Here is a 14,245-nt window from a genome sequence, read left to right as displayed (position 1 = left end):
CATTTTTGGGGATGCAATTCAATCCATAACACAACCCATTGCATACATGTTCTCAAGATAATTAATTACTAATTTCTCATATCTTTATGGTTGGAGGTAGGCTTGCAGTTTGGAGCTAAGTGTCACCTGAAGGCATGCTCATCTCCCCCCAGGAAACTGGGAGATGGGAGCATTATCTTTTTTGACATTTACATTTCATAGAAATGGTTCTCAGGTCCTTCAAGAGATATTCCTGAGTTATGAAATTGGCAAGAGTCTTATTTAGCATTTCATTTTCCACATCTTTAAAATAATCTCTTGAGGGAGGGATTATTTTCTCTACAATTTGTCCTTCATAACTTTAGCCTGCTTGCCTTCTTTTATTCTTTTCTAATTTTTTCTCTCTTCTTTCAGATAATAAAATGAGAATATTTGATGTTTTATCTAAAACTATACCCTTAGTTGACAAACCCAAACTAAACCCTTGGCCTAAACTCAAAGCTAAGCCTTTCTGTCATTCCTACTCTTATGTGGCTGATCTTCACAAGCGAATTAAAAAAAAAAAGATATCAGGTGCCTGAGCTCGCTGGTAGACACTGGCTCTACAGGGGGGAGAAGTGAGAAACCAGAAATTTTCATATTTAAAAATGTCAGTTGATTCTGATGAGACTCCAACTCTGGACACAACCAGGACAGTGGACAAGTCCATCAACTTGAGGGAAATACTAGAAGGCTTTACATATCCCTTTTCCTAATAAACAAGCAGCTACATTTTCTCCAGAGCTGCAGTCTCAGGGTGTTGAGGCAGGGTCCAAAATTGCCAGCAAAAGACCACACACACGTTCTACCAGTGCATGGGAAATGCTTTACTCACATACAGAAGAGACAGAGCAACATCAGCTTCATTAGCGGGCACAGGTATCCCAAGGCCAGCAAGCTCATCCCGCATATTGTCAGTGCAGGGCAGATTTTCTACATTCACCCCTCTTGTGCCATAGTACCTAGTACGAGAGACCCCCATTCCCTCCCTGCTGTGAACAAATCAAAAGTGGAGTTGGCTAGGTGCCTTATGTTGCTCGCACACATGCAGGAGATGAGAATATTACTGTGTGCCCAGGACAGGGGCAAGGCGTCTCTGATAAGGAGAAGCAACTGGCAGAGAGAAGGCGACTCAATTCCCAGCCTCCTTATCAGAGACTGTTCTGGGCCCAAGGCCTTTACTTAGGCAGCCTGGATGGGAGCTAGACCATTCCTCCAACACAGGGTGACCAAAAAAAGAGAGAGAGAGAGAGAAATAACTTACACTGCATTCCTAATGCTTTTGGTCATAGAAAGTTCAGCTTACCACCCTATCCAATAAAAAGGACCTGAAGAAAGGAAGCGCTGAATTGTAGAGAGAGGGAAAATATGAGATGCCCTTGGCTGAAATATGTGTGCCTAGAACCAGATGGAGGGAACTTGGGAGAATTTTTATTTGGGGGTAGGGTGACTGAGAATTAAGAAAAGAGAAGAAAGGCCCAAAAAGAGACAGATGACAGGAGGGTCAGAGACAGCTTACAATTTGAGAAAAAAGGGGTGACAGTCAGGAGATAAGGACAGCCCTGCCCCATGCTTCATGACAGGTGAAAGTGCACAGACTGTTCTCAGTTCTGTCTTCAGCATCTCTTAGAAACAGTTGGTGTGTTTTTCCTCACTTTTCGTTTCCATTAAATGATATATATGTCTAAATCCGAGAAGCTGGACTATATGAAGAAGAACACGGCATCAGGATTGGAGGAAGACTTATTAACCATCTGTGATATGTGGGTGACACATCCTTGCTTGCTGAAAGTGAAGAGAACTTGAAGTACTTCCTGATGAAGATCAAAGACTACAGCCTTCAGTATGGATTACACCACAACATAAAGAAAACAAAAATCCTGACAACTGGACCAGTAAGAAACATCATGAAAAATGGAGAAAAGATTGAAATTGTTGAAGATTTCATTGTACTTGGATACACCATCAATGCCCATGGAAGCGGCAGTCAAGAAAACAAACTACATACTGCATTGGGCAAATCTGCTGCAAAAGACATCTTTACAGTGTTAAAAAGCAAAGATGTCACTTTGAGGACTAAGGTACACCTGATCCAATCTGTGATATTTTCAATTGCCTCACATGCATGCGAAAGCTGAACAATGAATAAGGAAGACCGAAGAAGAGTTGATGCCTTTGAATTATGGTGTTGGCGAAGAACATTGAATATACCGTGGACTGCCAGAAAAACAAACAAATATGTCTTGGAAGAAGTACAGCCAGAATGCTCCCTAGAAGAAAGGATGGTGAGACTTTGCCACACATACTTTGGACATGTTATCAGGAGGGACTAGTCCTGGAGAAGGACATCATGCTTGGTAAAGTAGAGTGTCAGGGAAAAACAGGAAGACCCTGAATGAGATAGACTGACACAGTGGCTGTAACAATGGGCTCAAGCATAACAAAGATTGTGAGGATGGCGCAGGAGCGAGAGGTGTTTTGTTCTGTTGCACATTGGGTTGCTATGAGTTGGAACCGACTCAGTGGTACCTAACAACAACAACGTGTCTAAATGAGTTTTTTTTAAACTCTCTGGAAAAATAATACCTGTTTACTATTTTAAAGAATAGTAATAACAACTACACATAATTGTAAATAATAAATAAATAAAAGTCAATTGACATTCCATCATCTAGGACATTTTGTCTGCTGGCATTGACATTTTCGTGTTGCCATCTTCTCCAGCATGCAATCAGGGATATATGAGGAAAAAGAAAACAGAAAACTCACCACCCCATTGTCCTGAGGTTCCTAGCCAGTCTGATTTCTCTTCACCTTTCAGAGTCTTGTTACCTTCGTTTCATATAAAATGTCCAGGATTTTGAGCTGTACTTAGGGCAAGGAATAGGAGTCCCTGAGTGGTACAAATGGTTAAATTCACAGCTGCTAACAAAAAGGTTGGTGGTTCCAACATACCCAGAGGCCCCTCGGAAGAAAGACCTGGTGATCTACTTCTGAAATTTCACTGCCATGAAAACCCTGTGAGATGCAGTTCTACTCTGAAACACATGTGGTCACCGTGAGTCCAAATGCACTTGACTGCAACTGGAAAGGGTAAGGAAATAGCGGGGAGTGTATTCCGTCTTGGTCCAGAATCAGAAGTCAAACAATTGGCTCTTAGGCTTTTGAAATAATTTTTATTCATTGTTTCTAATGCATAATGATACAAGATGATATAAAAAGGCAAAGTTTAAGGCGACTGTTTTTGAATGAATTTCACATAAAACACATTCTGTGTATGAATAGCCTTTTATATTCAATAAATGAAAATATAATTTGATATTGTTATGAGCGCTGCTACTGAAATGTTGCCGATTCAAACCCACCAGCCACTCCTCAGGGGAAGGGTGTGGCAGTCAGCTTCCATAAAGAATACAGCCTTGGAAACCCTATGGGGCAGTTTTACTCTGTCCTATAGGGTAGCTATGAGTCAGAATAGACTTTATGGCAATGGGTTATGTGTGTGTGGTAAGGATTGAATTGTGTACCCCAAAAATATGTGTTGGAATTCTAACCCGAGTGACTACGGATGTCATCCCATTTGGGAATACAGTTTTCTTTGTTATGTTAATGAGGCCCTTTTAGTATAGAATGTGTCCTGAAAGTAATCACTTCTGAATTATAGGGAGCAGCATAGATACAGAAAGCCACCACAAACTAGGGAAGATGGCAACACGTGAGGATCACCAAGTACGATGCGATGGATCACTTTTGTGTGGCCTTTCTTGCCATGGTCTTGTAACTCCCACCCAGGTGAATGGGCAGGACTGTGCAGATAGGGTAATTGTGGCCCTCCAAGGGGATTAGTCAGTTTTGCCATCCCAATGAGCATGAATGAGCCATGCCAGAGGTGAGAGAGAATATCACCACCACCAAGGAAGAAGAGCCAGCAAATCCTCTGGACCTGGGACCCCTGCAGTGAGAAGCTCCTGGAACCAGGAGACAGAGAGAGAGCTGTAACACCAAAGACAGTGAGACCCAGCAGCAGGAGATGACGTGGTGGGCTTCCTGGCCCATGGATCGAGAAGGCTGAGTGCTTTTGGGCAGAGGCTGAGGGCCAGGGAGAGGTGTGCCTGTGAGCACGGCTGGGAAGAGGCTGTCCTGATGGAAGAATTGTATCCTGAGCGTTCCTGAACCTGAATTGTAACCTGTTACTTCCCTAATAAACTACATAATCGTAAGTGTTGTCTGTGAGTTCTTTGTGGCCATTGCAATGAATTATTGAACCCAGCCTAGAAGCAGAGAGTACCATGGGATAGATGGTTGGTGTCAGAATTGGTAAAGATGGCGAAGAGAGGAGGCATGCCTGACCTCCGCCTTATAAGAATCAGCCTTGGGCTATTGATCTTGATTCCCCTTTCCACTTACAGGAGGTTAGATGCTGTCCCCAGGCCATTTTCACACCAAGGAACTGAGGAACTCAGGGGTTACACACCTGAGACAAGAGTATTCCCTCAGGGCCTATAGCGAAAGAACATCCCCCTGGAAGTGTGCCCTGAATTTGAACTTCTAGCTTCCTCAACTGTGAGAAAATAAATTTCTGTTCTTTAAAACCACCCACTAATGGTATTATGTTACAGCAGCACAAAGAAACTAAGATTTAATGAGTATTCTTTTTAACAATGGCTTTTGAAGTACTGTAAACATCTTGACTGGCTTTATTAGAATTTCTGTCAGATGAATGCAACATTCCAGCTGATCTGGAATAGGTCCACTTGAGCTATCTTGGAAAATGTATTATCATTTTTAAGCTTCTATTTCAAAATGAGGGCTCCTATTTTCTCCTGTCTTTATTTGGTGTTTTGTAATGTCTATAAGATAAACAATAGGTGGCTCCTCTGAATAAAAACAAAAGTATTTATGGTTCTAATTCTTGCAGTGTTCAGCTGAGTCTAGTCTTGAACACACTGACTAAAAATTTATATTTGTTTATCTATGTTGTGATCATCTTATACAACTGACCTCTTCTCCTCCATACACATAAACATACACCACATTTGGAACCTCATGGGAGTTCCAGAACCATGGACATGCAATTGCTGTTTTTTGTAATAACTTTGTAATAATTAATAAATGACTTTGCTTTCTCATATTCCTCCTACCATCTCCCAGTGCACTTCACCCACACTCTACAAAAGAATACTTTGGGGACTTTGATTGAGATTACATTAACTGTATAGATAAATGTAAGAGTTGTTGCCATTTTACAATAGTGAATATTTCTATGTTTGGCATTGTTTACATCTCTCCATTCTAGATCTTCTTCTTTCTCCTCTCTTTCTGACAGTTCCTCATACTAAATATTTCTTTCCTATGTTTTCCTGGTGCTTGGATGATACTGCCACAGCCCTGCCTTGAGTCTTCTCTTTCATTCCTTGGCCTGTCTTTCTCAGGGGCCTCAGTGAGACTTAATTGAGCTATTGGATTGATACGAACAATTGTGTCTTAGGTTTTCAGTTCTTTCCAAGGTTGAAGTCCACACATCTGGTTGACAGCCAGAGACATCCAGATGTATAGTTTGCTGTCACATCAAATTCAGCATATAGAACAACAGACCATCATATTGCTCTTCACATTTCTTCTTTTCTCATTCCCACTTCTGTTAAGATTAATATAGTCTTAAATCTTTGTGAAGATTGTTGTCAGTCCTTCCTTATCCTTTATTCCCTGTAGTTTGTCTGTCATCAAATCTTGCAAGTTCTTACTTTAAAATAACTTTTCCTCCTTCCTGTCCTTGCCCTCTTTTCAATCCATTGCCACCTTCTTTGTTCATGTATTTCCCACTCCAGCCTGAATGTCTTTCTAATTCCAGTAATCTACTTTCCAATTAGTTTGACTTCTGGAATAACTTATTTTCCTTATATGTCACTTTTAAACTTGTCTGTTCCTGCTTCTCCCTAGTAAGAATAGAAACCTGGGAGGAAATACCCTCTTTCTTCAGCTGGATGCTGTTTTGTTTACATTGACTTCTGGCACCAAGGCAGTCACGTTCCAACCGTAAGGAGACAAGCATTAGCCATAGGCAACACACTGAGCCTAATCTGAATCATGATGACATTGTTTTCAAGTCAAGCCAACTCTAGATCTCCTAGGCTCTGGATATCTTGTTATGCTAGGAAATAAATATCCTTATTGTGCAAACAACCTTTGGTTGGGTTTATTTATGAAGCTATTCATCTCCTTAACAAACATGTATTCAGAGCCTGTGTATTAGGCACCTTTCTATGTGCTAAGAATATAGTAATGAACAAAATAGGCAAAAATTCTTGTTCCCCAGGAACTCAAATAGTACCTGGAGCCAAGGCTGTCCTGACTGATGCCTAGTAAGATTCTGTGATCATAACATGAATCCTCCCTCAAAAGTCACAAGTGCAAAATAAAAACAAAAACAAAACAAAGAAACCAAACTCACTGCTGTCGAGTTGATTCTGACTCGTAGCAACCCTATAGAACAGAGTAGAACTGGCCCATAGGGTTTCCAAGGCTGTAAATCTTTAAGGAAGCAGACTGCCACATCTTTCTCCTGCAGAGCAGCTGGTGGGTTTGAACCGTGTCACTGGTGGAGCACTTTAACCACTGCGTTACTAGGGCTCCTAAGTGCATAATAGGTGCGTAATATATTACTTACAGATTTGTTAACAAAAAACGAATATGGACACTGGTGGGAGAGAGGGCTGTATTTAGAATTGTTTAAATATTGTGAGAGAAGGTAAAAATAAAACATTCTAAGCCAATGCTGGCCATTGGAAATATATTGCAAGCCACGTACGTCATTTTAAATTTTCTAGTAGCCTCAACAGTATATTTTATTTAACCTATATAGCCAAAGTATTATTGCAACATGTAATTAATGTGAACAATTATCAATGAGATATTTTACATTGTTTTTCATACGAAGTCTATTTTACATTATAGCACATCTTATATCAGACTTACCACATTCCAAGTTCTCAGTAGCCACATGTGGCTAGTGGCCACTGTTTTGGATAGCTCTCATCTTGTTAGAGATCTGAAAGCATACGCTTGGAATTACACATTTATACAAAAGGAGAATCTCTTTTATTTGTTCACCCTGGTTTTCACCCCTTACCTACTTCTTGGAATTTGTCCCATTTCATGGTTCAAGGTAGGCTTGTACATCTCCTTCCTTATATTTCCACCTCACAACATACAGTGAGTGATTGGGTACCTTGCACGACCTGGTTTGTGTTCTGAGTAGCTCTTTCTTAACAGTTACCTCAATTCTAGCTAGTTTTTCCTCAAGTGTGTTCAAACTAAATTATACTTCTATGACTTATTTGAGCAAAGACTAGGTATTTACTCTTTGTCATAGCCCATAGACACCAAAACCAAAAACCAAACCCATTGCTATTGAGTTGATTCCAACTCATAGTGACCCTATAGGACAGAGTAGAGCTGCCCCATAGGGTTTCCAAGGGGCGGCTAGTGGATTTGAACTGCTAACCTTTTGGTTAGCAGCCTGAGCTCTTAACCACTGTGCCATCAGGGCCCCTTACAGACACCAGTGGGGGTCAGATTGTCTCACTTTCACTATTCCTGGACTTAGAGTTATAATTGGGGAACAACTACTCTTCCTTCCATTTTATATGGACTAAATTATTCCTCGTCTTCTTCCTTGCGAGAGCTGTATTCCACAAGATTTTTTTTCAAAGGCAAGTGTCCAGTGTTTACTTGTTTTGAGGTACTTGCTGACAGGATTTGGTTAAGTTCTTCTATTCATATCAGATGCCAAGTGCTTCATGATTCTGACTTTGGGTGACATCAAGTGACCGGTACATTTATTTTTATCTATGACCCAGTGGAATATAGATTCTTGATGTGTGACTGTCTGTTCTCCCCCTTTTGGCGTGGGTTTTTGAAGCAGCCCTTAATCTCAGCTTTTTTTTTTTTTTTTCCCTTATATAACCCTGTGTATTTCTACTATTCCATTAACACTGCTTGTTGTTTCTTCAGGAAATTACAACAGTTCTACCTTCTGGCTTTTGACTCCTAACATTCCACTGGCTTTGAATACTTTTGGCCTTTTATGAAATATTTATTCTACCTACTTGGCCAGCTTCTTCATGTCCTTCAGGTCTAAATTTAAATAACTCCCTCTTGGTGACACTTTCCCTGTCCATCCTGCTTGCCTGCCTTGTCGCTTTTCCTTGCTTTATTTTTCTCCATTCATCACCAATATATATATATATATTTTACACTTTTATTATGCATTTGCCTTATTGTGTGCCTCCTCCTACTGGAATGGTAGCACCGTAGGACAGAGGTTGTCATCTGCTTGGTTCACTGCTATACACAATGTGAATGAGCCCTGGTGGCGCAGTGGTTAAGTGCTGGGCTGCTAACAGAGGGGTTAGTGATTGGAACCCACTAGCTGTTCCATTGGAGAAAGATGTGACAGTCTGCTTCTGAAAAGATTACAGCCTGGACATGTTATGAAGCAGTTGTAGTCTGTCCTATAGGGTCACTGTGAGTTGGAATTGACTCATGGTCAGTGGTTTTGGCTTTTTTGTTTTTATATACACTGCAACATTATCGTGCTCAGTTATTGTACAGTAAATGAATACTGGATGCATATCTCCCTCATGAACTCTTTCTTGACCTTCTAATTATTAATTATCGCCCTTCATTTCTGTATTTGGAGCCCTGGTGGTGCAGTGGTTAAGAGATATAACTGCTAACCAAAAGGCCAGCAGTTTGAATCCACCTGCCACTCCTTTGTAACCCTATGGGGCAGTTCTACTCTGTCCTGTAGGGTCACTATATATGACTCAGAAATCCACGTGACAGCAATGTGTTTTTTTTTTTTTCTTTCTATATTTATTGCTGCTGTTGATGGTGGAGATAATTTTTGTTTGTTTGTTTGTTTGTTTTAAAGAAAGTAGAATATTGTTAAGAGAAAAAGTCATAGGAGTCAGAAGATTTGTAAGAGAGAAAGAAACAAAAACTGAGCAACTTTATTTTCTTGCCAGGTTCCCTAGATCAAACCATAGTACCGTGACAGAGGGCTTAGGAGCAGGTTTTCTCACACCTGGGTGCTTGTTCCTTTTACGATCCTGTTTGGCAATAAGGAGGCCCTTAGGCATGAAACCTCAGAAATTTCTGAAATAATTCTCCACCTTCTCCAGGACCCCATCTGCTTCTATCTCACGGGCCGTAAAAGGAAAAACAACAAAATTTCTCTTGGAAATCTCTCTTGATTTTATGTTCCTGGATGTGAGAGCTTAAGACTAGGTAACAACTCTATTATATCTTCTGTTAGTGCGCTGCTTTATAATACATACAATAATCTCAATTTGTGTGCAATGAACGGGTTATTCTTCCATTTCCTAAAAGAATCACTTGACTATAATTGTGTACTTCAATGTTGTCAGCCCTCTAATCTGAAGGGGTGCAGTACATTATGGAGGATGATGAGGAGTTTTCTGAAAGAACTAGAGTCTGGTGTGTTGTAGCTAAGTGAGAAAAGAGAAAGGGGTAGGAGGGTTGGGAATGGCATAGGGGAATGGTGAGAAAGGCTTTTACAGCAAGTATTTGAGAGTCCTTGGTGTCTCATAGCTCAGTGTTGCCTTGGACAAGGTAAATAACCTTTTAGGTCTGTTTTACAATCTCTAAAATGGGGATAATACTCACTGTATGTACTTCCAAAGTGATCCTGAAGGCATCATGTGTAAGATGTGAGAGTGAAATAGACTTACTGTCTTAGGTCATAGGCTGGCTCATGCAATCTTTCCCTTCATGGTTTTGTTCCTAATTTAAGGAGACTTGGGCTACGGTAAAGAATCATTTAGTTGAATTGTTCTCGCTCTCTCTTTTCCATTGCTGTGAGGTTTAAAAGAGTTAAAACAAGATCTGGAACAGAAGTGCTTCTTAATTGTTATTTATTTAGGAATTCTCTGAGTCTATTCCTTTCCAAAACTGACAGTCAGAAACCGGATAAAGGACCAGTAGCCAACGTTCAGAACAATGTGGCAATCCCCCCACTCCTGATTACGTTTAAGAAGGGTATTTTATGACAGCATAATTATTTCAGTTATTAATTATTAGTATTCAAGTAAAGGCTAATCAACTCGGATTACTCGTCGGATCAAACATAAACCTCACACTAGAAAGAAGGGTTATGTGCAAATGAAGGATGCAGGTTCTGATTTTCTATTGGGTACTTAACAGTAGCCAATGGGAGAAGTACACTCAGCATACCTCCAATCAGTATAAATACTTCGCTTGTCTGGCACCGTAACCTATTCTTTCAGGCTTCTTCGTGGAGACTTTTTGTCTTAATTAATCAATCATGTCAGGTCGTGGAAAGCAAGGTGGCAAAGCTCGCGCTAAGGCGAAGACCCGGTCTTCCAGAGCCGGTCTGCAATTTCCTGTGGGGCGTGTGCATCGCCTGCTCCGCAAGGGCAATTACTCCGAGCGCGTTGGCGCTGGCGCTCCCGTGTATCTGGCGGCGGTGCTGGAGTACCTGACGGCCGAGATCCTGGAGCTGGCGGGCAACGCGGCCCGCGACAACAAAAAGACGCGTATCATCCCGCGCCACTTGCAGCTGGCCATCCGTAACGATGAGGAGCTCAACAAACTGCTGGGCAAAGTCACCATCGCACAGGGCGGCGTCCTGCCGAACATCCAGGCAGTGCTGCTGCCTAAGAAGACCGAAAGCCACCACAAAGCCAAGGGCAAGTAAAGCATTTGTATAGGGACAACACTCTACCAAGGAAGTAACACAAAAGGCTCTTTTCAGAGCCACCTAAAGTTTCTATTAAGAGAGCAGTCGCGCTTCGGATACTCCCTATCTCAAAAAGGCTTGGCCAAGGATAAAAAATAATTTTACTTTCGGTAGCAGATCGCCAGGTCCTTTAGCCCCAGTGGAAATGTTTGCGAGAACATTGAATGTGAGGTAGAAAAGCCATACATAAGTTTACTGTGCTTTACATTTTTAACCGTTGCCCTACGTTTCCTGATGAAGATTAAGCAACACCTTAAACTCTACCTTATGTTCAACAGTTTATAATATGTAAGCATTGTTTGCTGAAGCAATTAGGTAAATGAGACACTTTGACACCTTGCCCATAGATTCTTTGAATGTGTCTTCAAGAGTTTTTTCCCTGTGCAGGTAATGTTAGCATACCCGATAAAATGTTATTAGGCGTACGCAAATCCCCCTAAGTGCATACAAACTGTCTTTTGGATGTTGCTTTTTTTTTTTTTTAACGCAGTATTCACTGGAGGTTTTCGTATTCTTTGGATTTTTACATTACTTTCCATTGTAAGGCTTTAGAAGCTTGCAGTGCAAGATTTGTGTCTACAGTCGAGACAGCAGTGAATGGTTAAATAAAATGACGTCAGAGGAACCACAGTGAAGGGCAGGGCGTGATGCGTTCACCAACCCGGAAGCAGCTCTTAATCCGGGCCGTATAGGGGATGGACCAATCCAGGGAAGGCGCGGGGACTTTTGAATGTTCTCGGGCCCACTAGTTGGTGGTCAGCTTCTATAAAAGAAGGGTAGCTCTTCCATTCTCTCAGATGCTTCTGTCGGCCCTCTAGTTTTTTATGCTCGTTTGTCATGGCTCGTACCAAGCAGACAGCTCGTAAGTCCACCGGCGGCAAGGCGCCGCGCAAGCAGCTGGCCACCAAGGCGGCCCGCAAGAGCGCGCCCGCCACCGGCGGCGTGAAGAAGCCGCACCGTTACCGGCCCGGCACCGTGGCGCTGCGCGAGATCCGACGCTACCAGAAGTCCACCGAGCTGCTGATCCGCAAGCTGCCCTTCCAGCGGCTGGTCCGCGAGATTGCGCAGGACTTCAAGACCGACCTGCGCTTCCAGAGCTCGGCCGTGATGGCGCTGCAGGAGGCGTGCGAGGCCTACCTGGTGGGGCTCTTTGAGGATACCAACCTGTGCGCCATCCACGCCAAGCGTGTCACCATCATGCCCAAAGACATCCAGCTTGCGCGTCGTATCCGCGGGGAGAGAGCGTAAATTCGAATTTTGGCCCTCTCTTTTTTTTTTTTTTTTTTTTAAGGTAACCCAACGGCTCTTTTCAGAGCCACCCAACTTTTCAAATAGAAGCAGCTGTAGCATCTTAAGCGTTTTATCCAATGTGATCTAAGTGTGATAGAACTAAGTAAAAGCTACTAAACTATTTTGGTAGACACAATATCAGTAAGTGGGCTGTGCCCTCTATGCTGTATAAAGAAAGCAAACGGACAATGGGATGGTTTACCCTAGGACATAAGAGATTTCAAAGTTTCCCACTGCTACTCCAAGGGCCTGTATTAGGAATGGTTAGCATCAAGTCGTGCTAGTCTTGTGACTAAGTTGCCTAACGTCCTATCAAATTTAAACATGAGAAGAATATTTCTATATTCTTATAAAGCCTTCACCCCGATAGTTTTTAGGTTTTAATATATAAATTCCTTTTACTTTTTAGACTACCATGGAAGGGTCTGAGAGACATCGGTGCCCTTACTCTGAACTAAGGTTGGTTTTTTCCCGACTCACTCCTAGGAAGGAGGTCAAGTTTTTTTTTTTTTTTTTTTTCCTCTCTTATAGCTGTACTTTTTCTCACATACACTACTTGACTTTTTTCCTCAATATTTTCTGTGTCAGTAGGAAAAAAATGGAGCCCTGGCGGTGTAGTGGTCAAGAGCTCAGCTGCTAACCAAAAGGTCTGCAGTTCCAATTCATCAGCCGCTGGCTGGAAACCCTGTGGGGCAGTTGTACTCTGTCCTGTAGGGTCACTAAGAGCCAAAATCGACCCGACGGCAACGGGTTTGGTTTTGGTTTTAGGTAGGTAAAAAGGTGCGGTATATAGCAGTACTGATAGGACAGCATTAAGCTATCAGTAAAAATGCCTATTACTACCTAAGGGTCAGCTGGACTAGGGGCAGTGATTTAGGTTGGCAATCCCCGGAGCTTCGGAACATGAATTCTGGCTTTAGTCTTCAGTCCCTTGAGCACCTTAACAGAACAGCCCTCCAGTGTCAGGAAGAAAAAGGTTAGCACAGTCTTAGAATTCATGATCCTTTTAGTCTATAGTGGAAATTCTGCTCGCCTAGTGGTTAAGAGCTATGGCTGCTAATCAAAAGATTGGCAGTTCAAATTAACCAGCACTCCTTGGAAACCCTAGGGGGCAGTTCTACTCTGTCTTTTAGGGTCCCTGTAAATCGAAATCTACTCGACCGCAACGGGTTTGGGTTTTTGGTTTCGGGAAGGACTCAAGGGAACCCTGGTAGTGCAGTGGTTAAGCTCTCGGCTGCTAATCTAAAGGTCGGCATTTTGAACCCACCAGCTGTTCCATGAGGGAAACATGTGGCAGTTTACTGCCATAAAGATTTATAGCCTTGGAAACCCTATGTGACATTTCCATCTGTCCCACAGGGTCCCTATTAGTCGGAATGGACTGGATGGCAATGGAGTTTTGTTTGTTTGATTAGGTAAGGACTCTGGAAGCTGGCAGAATAGAGCAGCGTTTGGATACTAGGTTCCCCGTATTCAATCACAGCTTTACTACTTACTGTATGATCTTAGTTGGAGCCCTGGTGACACAGTGATTAAGAGCTTGGCTGCTAACCAAAAGATTGGCAGTTTGAATTCCACCAGCTGCTCCTTGGAAACCCTGTGGGTCAGTTCTACTCTGTCCTGTAGGATCACATGAGTCAGAATCCACTTGACGGCTTTTTTTTTTTTTTTTTTTTAATGTGATCTTGGACAAGTCGGTCTCTCCATCATCGGAAAAATGCGGTAACACTACCTACCTTATAGGGTTGTTGATCGCATGATATGAGTTGATTTTGGGGCACATAGCATTATATAAATACTATTAATTTTCCCAGGCTGTGTATAATTTTGCCTTATATTAGGATTTTTTTTTTTAAATTTGAAATGACAATTCAAACTTTAGCCTCTGGAATTACTTAATTGCATAGGTTCTGCACAATTTAGAAATGAAACTTCAGCAGATATTTAAAAATCAAAGAATGGAAGAAATTTACACTTGTGAAAGAAAATTTCCTTAACATTTTGAAGAGCCCTGCCAGCATTTTAATATAATTGCATTAAACATCTGTTACTTTGTATTAGGGGTGTGACTAAATCGGCTGGAGACAAAAAAATCATGTTTAATATACAGATAGGTCCCTGGTGGCTAAAATGGTTTGCAGTTAATTAACTCAG

The 14,245-nt window shown here is 41.8% G+C and overlaps 3 protein-coding genes across 3 annotated transcripts in view; 2 read left to right on the top strand and 1 right to left on the bottom strand.

The window, feature by feature from the left end:
- Positions 1-14,245, bottom strand: part of LOC101348789 (uncharacterized) — a 91,680-nt gene that overhangs the window by 65,167 nt on the left and 12,268 nt on the right. Inside the window, exon 2 of the mRNA XM_004384004.3 lies at positions 6,698-6,731. Coding sequence (XP_004384061.2) covers positions 6,698-6,731 — 34 coding nt within the window. The remainder of the gene's footprint in view (positions 1-6,697; positions 6,732-14,245) is intronic.
- Positions 10,310-10,895, top strand: LOC101350083 (histone H2A type 1-D). Its single transcript, XM_004384009.2, has one exon. It carries the CDS (start codon positions 10,367-10,369, stop codon positions 10,757-10,759), a length of 393 nt encoding a protein of 130 aa, XP_004384066.1. The 5' UTR covers positions 10,310-10,366; the 3' UTR covers positions 10,760-10,895.
- On the top strand, positions 11,419-12,595 carry LOC101349047 (histone H3.1). The gene has a single exon (XM_023738371.1). It carries the CDS (start codon positions 11,639-11,641, stop codon positions 12,047-12,049), a length of 411 nt encoding a protein of 136 aa, XP_023594139.1. The 5' UTR covers positions 11,419-11,638; the 3' UTR covers positions 12,050-12,595.

The sequence above is a fragment of the Trichechus manatus genome, unplaced genomic scaffold (genome assembly GCF_000243295.1).
Source record: "Trichechus manatus latirostris isolate Lorelei unplaced genomic scaffold, TriManLat1.0 scaffold00115, whole genome shotgun sequence".
Classification (NCBI taxonomy): Eukaryota; Metazoa; Chordata; class Mammalia; order Sirenia; family Trichechidae; genus Trichechus; species Trichechus manatus.
Note: the sequence above shows the minus strand (reverse complement) of the source record. Positions and strands in the feature narration are given on the sequence as shown.